The sequence below is a fragment of the Musa acuminata genome, chromosome BXJ3-6, assembly GCF_036884655.1.
Source record: "Musa acuminata AAA Group cultivar baxijiao chromosome BXJ3-6, Cavendish_Baxijiao_AAA, whole genome shotgun sequence".
NCBI lineage: Eukaryota > Viridiplantae > Streptophyta > Magnoliopsida > Zingiberales > Musaceae > Musa > Musa acuminata.
This window is the reverse complement of record NC_088354.1, coordinates 16,735,343-16,750,829: the sequence shown is the minus strand read 5'-3', so window position 1 is coordinate 16,750,829 and position 15,487 is coordinate 16,735,343. Positions and strand designations below refer to the sequence as shown.

Below are 15,487 nucleotides of genomic sequence, written 5' to 3'. Positions count from 1 at the left end.
GGCGTCTTCAGGCTCCCAACTGGCTTCAGTTCGGGGAAGCTTTCGCCACTTCACCAAGTACTCTATCTGCTCGGCTCCATTGGGTAGCTTTATCTTGCGATCCGCCAGGATGGTTTCCACTTACTTCTCATAGGAGGCTGTGATGGGAGGTAGCCGAGTTGAAACGCTTCGTGAAGCATCTTGCGGATCCGAGTGGTAGGCCTTTAGGTTGCTGGCGTGAAGAACGTTGTGAATTTTGAACCACGCCGGCAGCTGTAACTTGTAAGAGGCGTTGCCTACCCTGCTGATAATTGGGAAGGGTCCTTCATACTTGCACACCAATCCTTTGTGGACTTTGTTCCTAAAGAATTGGAGTGATGTTGGTTGGAGCTTTACCAACACCAAATCGCCAACTTTGAACTCTTGCGGTCGCCTTCCCAAGTCAGCCCACTTCTTCATCCTTTTTGCCACCTTCTCCAAATAAGCCCGCGCAATATCTGCGTTTCGATGCCACTCCTTTGTGAAATGATAGGCTGATGAACTACTCCCAGTATACCCAATTGCCATGGTGTACGGAGTCGACGGTTGTTGTCCTGTGATAATTTCGAAGGGGCTCTTGTTGGATGCAGAGCTCCGCTGCAAGTTGTAGGAGAATTGGGCAATGTCCAACAGCTTCACCCAATCTCGTTGATTGGCACTCACGTAGTGCCGGAGATATTGCTCCAAGAGCAAATTTATTCTTTCAGTTTGGCAATCCGTCTAGGGGTGGAGGCTTATAGAGAAGTATAACTTTGACCCCAACAATTTGAATAGCTCGGTTCAAAATCGTCCCAGGAACCGAGCGTCTCGATCACTAATGATATTGTGCGGGACTCCCCAATACTTCACTACATTCTTCATCATCAACTTGGCCGCCTCCTCTGCTGAACAGTGTAGGGGAGCAGCAATGAAAGTTGCATACTTTGAAAATCGATCGACCACCACGAGTATCGATCCGAGTCCCCCTACAGGTGGCAAGCTTGATGTGAAGTCCAAGGAAATGCTCTCCCACGGCCTTTCTGGTACGGGCAACGGCTCCAGAAGTCCCACTGGCTTCCGCTGCTCCACCTTGTCTTGTTGGCAAGTAAGGCATGTTCGAACATATTCCTTCACATCAATCCCCATCTTCGGCCAGTAAAAGGCCCTCTCCACGAGAGCCAACGTTCTGTGAATGCCTGGGTGTCCAGCCCAAAGGGAATCATGACACTCCTTTAAGAGCTCACACCTTAAATTGTCCACTCGGGGAACATACACCCTATTCCCTTTTGTGTAACCAAGTCCCTCCTAGACCCAAAATTGCCGTGCCTTGCCTTCTATGATGAGCTGCATCAGGATAACTACCTGGGAATCACTATACAGTCCATCCCTGATTCGGGAAAGGAAATTTGAATGCAACTGACTTGTTTGACCTCTGCCCTCCAGTTGTACGGCATTCACGCATTCCACTTTCCGACTCAGCGCATCGGCCACGACATTCGCCTTCCCAGGCTTGTATTCCATTGCCATATCAAATTCAGTCAGGAAGTCCTGCCATCACGCTTGCTTTGGGGAGAGCTTCTTCTGAGTTTGGAAATAGCTCAGGGCGATGTTGTCTGTCCTCAGCACAAATCGCGACCCGAGGAGGTAGTGTCGCCAAACTCGTAGACAGTGGATCACTGCTGTCATCTCCTTCTCATGCACTAGATACCGCCGCTCGGTCTCGTTGAGTTTGCGGCTCTCGTAGGCCACCGGATGACCCTCCTGCATGAGTACCCCCCCAATAGCGAAGTCCAAAGCATCTGTATGGACTTCAAAGGGCTCTCCCCCCTCCTTCAATATAATGATTGGGTCGACCAGGCCAGATCCTAAGTGCAATCTCATTCTCGGGTCCGACCAGGTCCGGGCCGATCGTGAGTCAATCTCCAATCTAAAACGTACATTGCAGTTCCAGCGGAAATACTGGGTTTCATTATACCACTTCTACTAGGAGTTGCCTTTTTAGTGCTAGCTGAACGTAAAGTCATGGCTTTTGTGCAACGTCGAAAGGGTCCTGATGTAGTAGGATTGTTCGGATTGTTACAACCTCTAGCGGATGGTTTCAAATTGATTCTCAAAGAACCTATTTCACCAAGTAGTGCTAATTTCTCCCTTTTTCGAATGGCTCCAGTAGCTACATTTACGTTAAGTCTGGTCGCTCGGGCCGTTGTACCTTTTTCTTATGGTATGGTATTGTCAGATCCGAACATAGGGCTACTTTATTTGTTTGCCATATCTTCGCTAGGTGTTTATGGAATTATTATAGCTGGTTGGTCTAGTAATATAGGGAGCGGCCGTTCGGTCGCCTATGATAGACGGACCAATTGGTCAAATATGGGTTTGTGCCGCAGGTGTTGAACGATCTACTCTACACAGGTGTGGGCTTACAGGGCAGAGGGCTCTCTATGTATTATTCCCTTTCAGTATAGGGATGAGGGAATTGGCTGTAATCCACAAATAGTTGTTTCTATTCGCACCTCAGATCCAGAGGAAAGAAAGGTTGCTTGTCAAGGCTGGGCTGGGGCCTAACTCTTTCTTTTGATAGCTGTCCTTTATAACCGGCTGTTCTTCTTTGTCAACGCTACTACTCTAGGTTCTCGCCTACTTTCCGAATGAAAGAACATGAGACACTTTTTCAATGGAAAAGGCTATACTTAGTTTCGCAAGCCTTTGTCATTGTCAGTCAACTAAGTAAGGGCTTGACTTGAAGGACTTGTTTATAACTCGCCTAGCAACTGTATACTAAGCTTGGCCCCTGCGCTGTGAATCCTTAAATCTTCGAGCATGCCACACTAAATGGATGATACCCTCATACTATAAAGAAAGAATTGGAGTACCTGAAAACCCCATCATGGTGAACCTCTCCTTGTGATCGGGATGAGGTAGATGCCTCCCAGCAGGGGGCGGATCGAATCGGAGTTTCCTTAGGTAGCCACCGACCTACAGTTATCCTTAAACTTCCGTGCTTGGTGGAGAAGAAGCTAACAAAGGTACGCTCGCTTGCTGTCTTGTTCTCTGCCACGGACTGGGATCGCTCGCCAGCTAGGCCCTCTAGAATCAAGTTGGATAGCAACAATTCCGTATGAGAACATATTACCCATCCTCGGAGACAAGGGGCGGAACGACCTCTCGATCTACTTACTTCAGCCCTGGACGGGCGTCGTCGTCTAGGCGTTCCCTGTTGCTCTGATCTCACAGACGCCTAGGACGTAGTCTGGGCCAAGAGCCATAGTTAGTTGCTGTCTCCATTTAGTTGTTCTTTCTCTAAGTTGATACCGGCAAGACCCAGCAAGATAATGATGTCTGCTGATTGGTAGTGAGAGGACTCTTAGTACCCGCAAGAAAAAGGTTCAAAAACCATAATATCGTTTCTTGCTCTCCCTTAGCAGCGGGAAAGGAGTCTATCTATCTGCCTAGCTTTGGTAGAATTCCCCCAACGAAATTCAAAAAACAGAAATGACACGAATCCCTGAGGTGGATAAGTCCGACCACTCAGCAGCAGTGCGGAATGGAGTTTCTCGTCTGGTGGATCTTTGCTATAGTTAATGGGGCAATACATACCAAAAGGTTCAATAAGGAAGGCGCATAATTGTATATAACAAACCCACCTATAGCTGGTCTAACCTGCTGAGATCCAAAAGTGCTTTTCTATCCTTGCCCTAATAGTCCTCGAGTACACAGAGCTATTGCTGATCCTTTGCGAGATCTAGATGAGCACTTTATGAATGGCTAATATAGGTAAACATCGAGACGGTGCATCTCCGTTAGCTCTGTCAAGGAAGTTCCACTGGTATTCCTACCTTGAGGTTACCATAGGATCGACCCGGATTATACGATTATCCAGGCCTGAGATTCCAAGGAGTTCATTCATTCCCTGTGCTACCCCGCTTGAAAAGAAAAGAAAGACTCAGGAACAATAAGCACTCGGGAAGTCTAATCAGAGCAATCGAGGGTTCCGTAATGAGTAGGCGAATCCACATTGAGGTTGCTGATCGATTAACTCATTATGCTTTTATTAGTAAGGAAACTCCTTCCCGCCCTTACCACCTTCCGCTATGAAATTGATAGTTAGTGCTACGTGGGACTGCTTGTTCGTGAGGTGGATGCTGGCTTACGACCCAGGAAAGGACTATTCCCACTAACTAGCGATTCGCCCCTTTAATAGAATTGCATTACCCTGCTTCCTAAAACCGATGCCTTAGCAATAAAGTCATATTAGAGAAAACTGGCAAAAGGGTTAAGGCTAGACGCACCTCTTCCTGTTTCTGACTGGCTCTCATGCTGCGAAGAAAGCAAACTTCACTAATCCTGCTCGCTTACCAGAGAGCTAACCTATGAGAGAGATTCTTTGACAACAGACAGACCTAGCAAGGTAAATACGGCTTAAAGAACGGCGCCTCATAGTTCGGCAATTTGAGCACCGGTTCTTCCAGAACAGCAGCCTTCAGATCTTGGAATGCTATCTCACATTTGTCCGACCACTTCCAAGGCTGCTCCTTCTTCAGCAACTCCGTCAGTGGGGTTGCCCGCTTCGAATATCCCGCTATGAAGCGTCGATAGTAATTGACGAAACCAAGGAAGGATCTCAACTCTGGCACCTTCTTTGGAGTTCGCCATTCCGCAACTGCTTGCACCTTCGACTTATCCATCCGAATGGAAACATCACTGATTCGATGCCCCAAGAATAAGATCTCGGTTTGAGCAAAGTAGCATTTCTCCCTTTTCACGAACAAAGTGTTCTCCCTGAGAACCTTGAAAATCGTCTGTAGGTACTTGACGTGCTCCTCGAGCGTTTGACTGTAGACGACGATATCGTCCAAGTAGACGACCAAGAACTTATCCAAATACTCCTTGAATAGCTGGTTCATGAGAGTACAGAATGTGGCCGGAGCGTTGGTTAAGCCGAAAGGCATCACCAAGAACTCAAACGCTCCATACCTGGTCACACAGGTAGTCTTCACTTCGTTGCCTTCAGCAATGCGCACCTGCCAATACCCCGACCGAAGGTCGAGTTTTGAGAAATACTTAGCCTTGCCCAATTGGTCAAACAAGTCCGCGATGAGTGGGATGGGATACTTGTTCTTCAATGTTACTTTGTTGAGGGCTCGGTAGTCGACGCATAATCGGAGGCTCCCATCTTGTTTCTTCTGGAAGAGAACTGGAGCTCCGAAAGGTGCTTTAGAGCTGCGGATGAGACCACCGCTTAGCAGTTCACCTAACTGCTTCCTGAGTTCTGCCAACTCTGGCGGGGGCATGCGGTAGGGTGGTCTCGCTTGAGGCTTCACTCCTGGCTCCAGCTCGATGCTGTGATCCACGCCTCTGCGTGGTGGAAGAGTCTTCGGCAACTCGGGTGGCATAACATCTTTGAACTCTTTTAGGATGTTCGCCACCACAACAGGTTCTTGAATGGCCTCCTCGTTGAGTGGCTCTAGCTTCATAGCAGCCACGAATGTCAATTCGCCTTTTCGTACCCTTTTCTTCAGTTGTAATGCCGAAATGTGTTGGGGCTCCTTAGTTCCTCTCCGAGAGACGGGAACCACGCAGGGGTCATCGCCTCCCATCATACATAGGGAGTTCAAGAACGGCATCGGCACCAACTTTGCCGCGTGCATAAACTCCATTCCAAGAATCACTTGGAAGTCGTCTAGTGGTACGGCCATCATGTTGGTGTTTCCGCTCCAAGTCCCGATTTTGATGGGAACTCCCTTCGCCGACCCGGAGATTCGCCTGGCCTCCGAGTTCACCGCCTTCATCCGGCTTGGGCTCTTCTCCAATGTCAACCCAAGTCGTTGTGCTTCGCGATCGGCTATGAAGTTGTGGGTAGCGCCCGTGTCCACCATTGCACGGGTCGTTTGGCCATTTAGCTTGATATCCACATACATCAGCTCACTACTTCCTGCTTTTTATGCCTTTGTCTTCATGTTCTCCCCCACTTGACCCCGCATAGCGTTCAACAAATGCATTGCTCCCATTCGGGGTCCTTGCGACTCCTCGTCGTCGCTGCTGGATTCAGAACTGCTTGAACTAAGAGCAACAGCTTTGCCCTTGTCCGATCGGGGAGGGTGGATGGAAGCCGTCAAAGCATTGAGTGCCTATTTTTGTGGGCACTCCCTTACCATGTGCGGTCCTCCGCATAAGAAGCATCCTTCAGGTTTTGAGGCCTTGCCTTTCGGGTTCGGCCCTTCGTGGGAGCTCTTCTTCTTTTGTTCGCCCCCGAGCTCCTTCCCTCGAGAATGCTTTGGAGGTCGATTGCCTGAAGATTGTTTCCTTCTTGTTGGGTCTTCAGAGGAAACAAAGTCAGTGAGCCTTTCTGCAGCCGCAATTGCCCCGACCACGTCGGTAACATTCCTTCGATTTAGCTCCTGTTGAGCCAATGGTTTCAAACCATCGAGGAAGCTGAACAACTTGTCCTTTTCGGACATGTCTTGTATGTCCAGCATAAGTGCTGAAAATTGTTTCATATAGTCTCGGATGGTGGTACTTTAGCGGAGTTGTCTCAACTTCCTTCTTGCGACAAACTCCGTGTTCTCTGGTAGGAACTGAGTTCTCAACTCCCGCTTCAAGTCCTCCCATGTGTCGACTCGACACCGACCTTGTTGGATCTCCTCCCAACGAGTTCGCCACCAAAGTTTCGCATCTCCGTTCAGATACATTGTTGCTATAGAAACTTTGGTATCTTCAGAATCGGGCCTCGTAGCTCGGAAGTATTGCTCCATGTCGAACAGAAAGTTCTCGAGCTCTTTGGCATCTCTGGCCCCTCCATATCCATGAGGCTCAGGTGCCCTCAAATTTTATGGTGGTGCAACGCGGGAGTTGCCTCCTCCCGCATTTAGTGTTCTTGTGAGCATGGCCACCTTAGCAGTGAGTTCCGCCACAATATCCTGTAAGTGTTGCACGGAGTCTTTGGTGTCGTCAGACAGTCGGTCGACTAGGGCCTCGACGTTGTCGATCCTGGACTCCGCTTCCTCTTGCGAGCTCTCTACCCCAACAAGCCTTTGTTGGCCATGGTAGAGTTCCTCCATGCTCGCCTCAAGAACATCCAAGCGGGTTTCCGCCGTTGTGAGTCTCTCCTTGTGACTCTTTTTCCTAGTTAGCGCACCAGATTGCGCTTCCTCCGCTCACGGAGAGTAGCCAACTTCTCGCTCATCCTGTTCGCTGCCGCGCTCCTCTTGAGCGACTCCAACAGCATGAGAGCAAGTGTGCACATGCAGCCCACCTGCGGCTGCTTGGGGCAAGGGTCCGACTTGCCCCGTCTTGCTTGATTCGCCACGATGCTTTGCCATGGTGAAGTTGCGAAGTTCGTTCGCTGTTCGCTTGAAGTGCTTGCCCGCTCTGATACCACAATGTCACGACCTTAGTTGGAATTGCCTAAGGCATGAGGCACCCTTGCAGCCAAAGACGTAAACTTAGCTTGCGTTGCCTACGTCGCGAGTTACCCTTGTGGCAAAGACGCGAACTTAGCTTGCATTGCCTAAGTCATGCTTCGCCCTTGCGATATTGCTCCGCAAGGATCAGCCCACTTTGTAACCACTCGCAGGTCCCGAAGGAACTGTAAAAGAGAAAGTTGGTTAGTTCGAAAGAACGAGCAATGGACAAGTCCCGAAGTCTCGCGAAAAGGGGAAGCTTTACAAGCAATTCGACGAACACCTTGTGTGCACAAGAGAAAAGAGGGAGAGGGAGAAAAACAAGGCTTTCAAGGATGAACGAACAGCTACAAGCCCACAAACAGTCGCTCACCTGGCCCCGGGTGCGAAGACAAGTTCCCGTAAAGGTCACTTGCGAACTTGCAAAAGAGAGTTCAACGCCCGGTATATAACCGAAGCCCCATTCAGCCCTGTGCCACCTGGGGGATTCCAAGGGTCTGAGATGGCTAACATTTTGGTGAGCGGAGGCAATTCTCCACAACACTCCCGTGGCACGCGAAAACGGAGCCGTTTTGGGCTGTTTTGGGGCTGTTTTGCTTGGTTCGGTGAGCGGTCACTTTGTAACACTGCAGCTTGTTCGAACTTACATATTTACAAGCAAAATGACCCAAAACCAAGAGAAAACATGCTGTCAAGCAGCTGTACATGCAGGTGTGAGCGACGAACGGTTCGTTGAGCGGAGTTGTTGCGGGTGCGCGACGACCGTTCGTGATAGTCAAGTAGAACTAGCACGACTCCCTTAGGTTACTTCATAGCACCCCAATTCCAAATCCCATTAAAAACTTCATTACTATGTTAAAGATTGACACCACCACTCTTAGGCTATTTAATGTGGTTCGGTCTATGATTGCATTGTATATTGAGGGGATATCCACCACCATAAATATAGCCAACATTGTTTTGGAATAATGCTCATCTCCGAATATGACATGCAGATTTACAGTCCTATGGTGGGAGAGAGAATCACTCATAAATTTTGTTAGTAAAGAAGTCAGAGGGGTATAGTTGTTAGTCGAGAGCTTGAGTTTTTAGAAAGCATCAAAGTAGAGGATATCGATAGAGCTACCTATGTCAATCATGACCCTGTTCACTAGAACTTCAACACCATATGGTAGGTCGACACCATTGCCCTTAGTCTATTCGGCAAGGAATGACCTATGATTGCATTGTATGCTAAATAGATATCCACCACTAGGAATCTAGCCAGCATTATTTTGGAGTAATGCTCATCTCTGAATAAGACATGCAGGTTCATGGTCCCAAGAGGGGAGATAAAATCGCTCATGAATCCCATAAATGAAGAAAACATAGGGTTATGGTTATTAATCGAGAACCCGAGTTTTTGGAAAGCATCAAAGTAGAGGATATCGGTAGAGCTACATGTGTTGATCATGATCCTATTGACCAAAAAATTGATTATCTTTATTGAAACTATTGAGGCATCATCAAGGTTCAGGTCAAGGTTCTCTATCTCTTCCTTCTTGAAGTTTATCTCTAGGTCACCCTTTATCCTTAGGCTCTTTTCAATGGTGGCATAGACATAAGCTTTACAACTTGTGGAGCTATCTCGCCCTAAGGCAGGTCCACCAATGATGATGTCAATCTATCTCTTCATGACGCCTAAAGCCGGGGTGTGGGTTTCCAACGTTTTTGGATGAACTGATCATAGTGTCTCTGGCATATAAATTCGTCAATATATGATTTTTCAAGTTACGACAATCCTCCATGGCATAGTCATAATCTCGATGGAACTCGCAGTATTTGGAACTATATCTTTTCGCTAATGGAGTCTTCATTGGGTGAGAGTCTTTTAAGAGCCCTTTCTCTTTTATCTATAGAAAAACTTCAGTTCTAAACAAATTTACGGGGGTTTGCTCATACCTTGGGTGAGATAACTTGGGTCATTCGTTCCTCCTTTGCCATGGTGACCTCTGGGTTATAGTGGATTATAGTTGCTCCAACTTTGGCATCTTGCCTAACTCCTCACGCTTACTAGAGACCATTGTCTTGGTAGCAATATATTGATTAGTTCTCAAAAGTACCTTTGGTATCATTGCTAGTGGCTTTTCACTAATGAGTAAAAGAGTTGAGAGGACTTGAACCCCATCATAAGGTGTTTTTTATGAGCAATTGATGGGCATCCCCTATATCTCGAAATTCATTAGTGAAGCATGTCACAAAGTCAACAAGCATCTCTTCCTTCCATTATCTGATTCCAAGAAGCATTACTGTTAATGGTCTCGGGAGCACATTTCCAAGAAAGTGAAGTTCAAATTTAAACCAACAAAAAGCAACTTCAGACGAGCATATCATTCTTGTGCTAGACATCTTAATATGGTTGAGAATGTGTGACACATCAGGGCATCCAAAGTATCATACAACTATATTTGAGCATGAAAAGTTATAATGTGCCCCATCAAGTCGATAATGCCATCGAATGCCTCAAATGATGGGAGGTGAAAGTTTGTTGGAATCGACATTTTCTTAGATTTTCTGGGTCAATAGCGATATCGACTTTTTGAATCGACATTTGGATCGACATTTTGATCTAACTTACAAAATAAAACTTCACATTTGGATTGTTTAAACTCTCGTTACATCTCCTCTAAACATCGATCCATATTTCATAGTTGGATCCATATGGAATCTATTAGGAATGAGTCGGCACTAAGAGGGGGGGTGAATTAGTGCAGCGGTAAAAATTACGTCGGTTATGGAAAATTTATTTTGTACGGTAAAACAGATTTAAAAAATGCTTAACTTTGATAGCAATAAGAAGAGCGGCAAGTAATGAGAAGGCCATTTGCAGTTTAATGTAAATTGCACAAATGAAAGGCAAACCATTTTTTTATAGTGGTTCGGTTGTTGTGACCTACATCCACTCCGCCGATTCCTCTTCCGTCGAGGCCACCGGCATCTACTATCGGTCTTCCTTCAATAGGTGAAGACCTACCACCTTTTACAACTCGATTCTCCATTTACCGGATTTAGGAGATAACCCTTACACCCCCACTTACTCCTCTCTCAAACTATTCCAACACTTAGAACTTTGAGATGAGTTTCATGCACAATTACAATAGAGTTTCCTTTCTTTTTGCTCTCAGTTGAACTTATTTCTAAGCATGAATCATGTTGTCCAACATGTCATTGGTCCATCGACCCTTCACCCAATTCTTCGGCGCATCGTCCTCTCTCGTGGCCTATTGTCCAATCGGCCAGTTGACATCCGCAACTCCGATATCCTTGGCACAATATATGCTCTTCTCGGCCTGATGCCCGAATCTATGGCTTGAAGCCTTCTGTCGATACGTCGACCAATCCTCCGGCATGATGTCTAATCTTTTGATACGTTTTCCTCCCGCCCAACATGATTCTTCTTACTTTAATTGTCTCTCTCTGATCGAAGAATCCTAGGTACTGATGGTACCACCGCCATTCCTGGGTGGTACCACCATTGGTAGCATTCACTGTTGATAGTACCACCGCCCAGAATTCCGAGGGTGTTGTTCCCCATGCGTTGCCACCGCCGGCAAAGCTTTCAGCACCCTGGTTGGGCCTTGAATCCGACCCAAACCATCACAACTTTGGGCCTAGTTGGCCTCTAATAGAGTTGATGGGATTACCTCCCAATTCCAAATCTAATTAGATGCTAACTATGATTCCTAAGACATATTCTAAGAAAAATAAGTCTGGTTTCTTCCGACGATCTTTCGGCGAACTTCCGACGATCTCTCGGCAATGTTCCGACGAACTCCTGGCAAGCTCCTGGACTTCACGATGATATTCTTGGTAAGTTTCGATGAGCTTCTTTGGCAAGATTCTGGACCTCTCGGTTGGTTCTGGCAGAACTTTCGACGAACGTTCGGACTTCCGACGAACTCTCGAACTCCCAACGAAATCGCATTCTCGACTCCGGGACTTCATTTTGATTTATGTCTTGCTATTATAGTTCATCTTGCACACAAAAAAATACACTTTGATCTAGACAATTATTACTAAGCATGAATCATGTTGTCCGACATGTCATTGGTCCATCGACGCTTCGTCAGATTCTTCGGCTCATCGTCCTCTCTTGTGGCCTAAAGCTCAATCCGCCATTTGACCTCCACAACTCCGATAGATTTGGCACAATATCTGCTCTTATTGGCCCGATGTCCGAATCTATGGCTCGAAGCCTTCTGTCGATGCGTCGAGCGATCCTTCGGCCCGACGTCTAATCTTCTAACACATTTTCCTCCGGCCCAATATGATTCTTCCCACTTTAATTGTCTCTCTCTGATCGAAGCATCCTGCATCACTCAAAACGTAGATCAAATCATAAACGCTTATCAATTGGTTTCATTATCAAAATTCAAGATTCAAAAGAATCCTCTAATAAATCCATTGACTAGGTCTCAAATTTAGGCATGGTAGAGTAGTGGTGTGCTCCATAAAATTTTATAGTTGGGGAGTAAAGTGCCCCTTCAACTGGTGGTTTGATGGTTCTCAGGTGCTCCTAGGATACTGACACCACATTAGGTGCAGGAAACTCGATAGGTGTCGATGCCGGTAGCGATTGAGCCAGTGACCATGGTTGAGCTAGTAGTATCTTTTATTGTGATAACTAGGACATAAGTGGAGCCATATATCATGCTCATTAGTATCTACATATGCTAGATAAGTTTTTCAAGAACACCTTGATGGGGATAAGAATGTGGCTCAAGGTCATCCCCAAGGCTTAAAGGCCTAGGCCAATGAATAGACGCCAGTACCGCATCAACATTTGCTTCGAGGTGGATATGTCCATGTACGAAAAGAGTAGTTGTTGCCCCTCTCGAATGAAAGTGCCATAGGTCAAGGGCAAAGCCTCTTTTCTTGAAAGTTCATTGAGAGAGTTGATGGGCAGGAGTTGTTGTAATATCGGTCCCTTCTTCTAGTACCAAAATGATGAGGGAAGATATAGTTGATATCCCAATCAACCCGACATGGTCTGGACCCATATGCATAGGTTTGCCCAAAGTGCCTTAAGGTGGAAACACCAAGATCCCGCAGTGCCACCTACATGAAGACCGAGATCTAAAGAGGTCTTAATCCGGTCCCTTTGAAGCCCAAGTTCATAATCCAAGCGGTATGAGTATAGACATGAGTAGCCAGAAAAGGTAAGCCCCATTTTCAATTTAGTGGAAACGAGCTTTTATATCTAATCGAAAAGGGATAATATATTTTTATGAAATATTCTATGAGGAGGTAGTCTTTAACCACCTCTAATAGCCTTTTGTCCACGTGGGCCACAAGGGAGGGTGCGTAAACCATAATTATCTATTTTGGACCATTGCCTATGTGGACAGAGGGTGACATTGTCTTCTCCTTTGATCGTGGACACTATATGGTGGTTGCATGTTGGATGACGATTAGCTGATGGTATACTCTTTTTCACTATTGACAATGAGAGCACTCTCAGGAAAGACGCGGGAGGCAAGGTCCATGGTGACGAGAAAGGCATTGTGGAGAATTAGGTGGCTGCGCACTTCTTTAGCATCCCTTATCTCCCCCTTCCATTCTCTCTTTTGCCTTTCTCCAAACTTGTGATCGGACTCACCGGCAATAAGAAGTAGCCTTGTGAATATTTCATGACAACTCATGGATGAGTTTTTTTTTGCAAAAGGTAAGAACACCTTCAGTATCTAGGGTCACAGATCGACCGTAGACTGCGTTCAATTAGCTGTTTGCTCTCCAACTGGGCACAGCAATCACTCATTCTTAAGGCCAAAGAATCGAACAAAAAAAGGAGGCCAGCTATCCATTCCTAGTTCAACTATAGTTGGAAGGGGGTAATTATTGTTATTTGTGGCCTCTATGGTAGATTAAGTCAAGAGGCATCAGAGGCGATAATTTACCCAATCAGAGATGTGATGGACAAGTTTTTCCTCTTCACTCTTGCTTTATTTTATTTGCGATCGGTTGGACTAAATTATAGAAATGTTGATCGAATTACTCACCCAAAAATTTAATTAAGATATTTTCCTTTTTTAAATTGATAATTTATTTATTTACCTATTATAATTACATCTCTAAGGAAAAGGTGTGATGATTTTCTATTTCCTCCGTTCAAACATTACGTGCAGTTCAAATCAAGTAGATATTGCCCATTATGCTTGTTTTTCTATGTTATTACTCACATTTAAATACTTCCTTCACATACTACACATTTATACGAACGAAGGATCAAGAGGAAGAAGAAGAAGAAGAAGCTAAGGGTTAGGGTGCATGTCGCCGGAGCAGCTGAGGATGAGAACTGTTATAGCGCTAATCCTTCTGCTTACCTTCGGTACGCGTGAAACCAAACTATTTCTCTTTGTACTTACTTTTTGCTTCTCTCATCTCTGATTCCATAATAATATATTCTAAAGAGTTATACTAATAATCGACCATACAATCTTATTCAAACTTAAGCTTTATCTAATATGCTAGATATATTTTTTTTTCAACCAAATATTTGTCATATTTGGTTTGATGAAAATATGTGCAACTTACTTGAAACATTAGAATCACACGTACTCAAATCCCTATATACTTATTTAGATTATGATACATATTTTCTTGTATCAGGTACAACCTTGATGTGTGTTAGTGGTTTGCGTGCAACGGTGACGTCTTCGTCCTCCTCCTCTTCCTCCAAATCGACAAATCGGATAGGAAACCAGTGCAGCATGGATGACATCATGTTGCACCAAGACGCGACGCCGCCGCTGCCCAGTGGGATCCCAACGTACACGGTGAATGTGCAGAATCTTTGCCCGTTGAAAGACGGGTGTGCCATGGGCCAAATCCACCTAAGCTGCGGCAAGTTTAGCAGCGCTCGCCAAATCAACCCCCGCATCTTCCGCCGCCTCAGCATCAACGACTGCCTCCTCAACGACGGCCGCCCCCTCCGCCCGGGCGAAACCATCTCTTTCCAGTACGCCAACTCCTTCTCTTACCCCATGGCTGTTTCCAGCGCCACCTGCGTCCCCTCAGCCTAAACCTCTACCTTCACCTGCTTTCATTACCAGACACTCAATTTTGGAGTTATTGTTGGTAGATATGGCTGAAATATACGCTTTTAATTTCCGCTTCTTTGATAGTGCACTAACGCACCTTTTGCTGTGGTGAGTGGTCAGAGCAAGTGCGTCATTCGCTGGATGACAGCATTGAGAGCATTGTTTTACGATGGGAAGATCATTAAACACGTCCAATTCAAAGCAGAATATTTAAAGGACATCGTAATTGGAACTAAAATTAGAGTAGTCAAGAAATGTTATTGCACTTGTCGTTCCGATTCCAGCTTCTTCGTTTTAGTGCATTTTAATTCTAATGATACACTGAGCGAGCAAGCTTTGAATCATCAACACCGTCTGAAGTAGTTAAGGATGTGTGAATTTGAAGATCTTACATGAAGCTTCTGAGATGAGCAGGTTAGGTAGTAACCCATCTGGACTCAGTTGGGGAAAGAGAACCCATAGTTGCTTGGGATTCATCATTAATAGTGTCCATTTGGGATTGATCCATATGCTCCTTCAAAGGCGAAAGCCTTTGAAGAGGAGGGGTTTGGACTTTTATAATGAAACTAGGAAGAGGGATTTGGACTTTGTGTGTTCGGCTTTCTTGTGATAATGTCTCGAGAGCCTTCTTTTTGGTGATAATACGATCACATCAAATTTGATCACCGATTTAATTTAGTGAAACTAACATTGTGTATTCATATCTTAGACGAGGCAAATTTTTTTCGGAAGGGAAATAGCGTTTGTATCTCATGTCCTTTGCCCTACTTTGGTCAAGAATCGTAGACGCATGTATATCATATCCCACTTCATGCAAAAGACTGTGTCAAGTTTATCTAACAAAACTCCTCCATCGATCATGGTAGTCCGAATCTATAGGTATTTAAAACCTGTAAGTATCTGTTTAATAAGTTTGGAATGAAAACATATCTTAGAAAATTGTTTTATATATTGTTGTTCTTATAACCATTGGTTAGTTAATAAGGGAATATTTCCTTTAGATGATCTACT

The 15,487-nt window shown here is 45.5% G+C and overlaps 2 protein-coding genes across 2 annotated transcripts; both read left to right on the top strand.

Annotated features, from left to right (window-relative positions):
- Positions 1–1,959: 1,959 nt before the first annotated feature.
- LOC103973022 (NADH-ubiquinone oxidoreductase chain 1) lies at positions 1,960–3,609 on the top strand. Its single transcript, XM_009387479.3, has one exon. It carries the CDS (start codon positions 2,020–2,022, stop codon positions 2,389–2,391), a length of 372 nt encoding a protein of 123 aa, XP_009385754.1. The 5' UTR covers positions 1,960–2,019; the 3' UTR covers positions 2,392–3,609.
- A 10,094-nt stretch (positions 3,610–13,703) lies between these two features.
- On the top strand, positions 13,704–14,458 carry LOC135641386 (TPD1 protein homolog 1-like). The gene is made up of 2 exons (XM_065156742.1): positions 13,704–13,764; positions 14,046–14,458. The coding sequence occupies exons 1-2, from the start codon at positions 13,704–13,706 to the stop codon at positions 14,456–14,458; spliced, it is 474 nt and encodes a 157-aa protein (XP_065012814.1).
- Positions 14,459–15,487: the final 1,029 nt, after the last annotated feature.

Coding starts and splice junctions, on each gene's coding strand:
- LOC103973022 (XM_009387479.3), top strand. CDS start 2,020: ATGGCTTTTGTGCAACGTCGAAAGGGTCCTGATGTAGTAGGATTGTTC.
- LOC135641386 (XM_065156742.1), top strand. CDS start 13,704: ATGTCGCCGGAGCAGCTGAGGATGAGAACTGTTATAGCGCTAATCCTT. Junction 13,765..14,045: donor AATCCTTCTGCTTACCTTCG/GTACGCGTGAAA, acceptor TTCTTGTATCAG/GTACAACCTTGATGTGTGTT.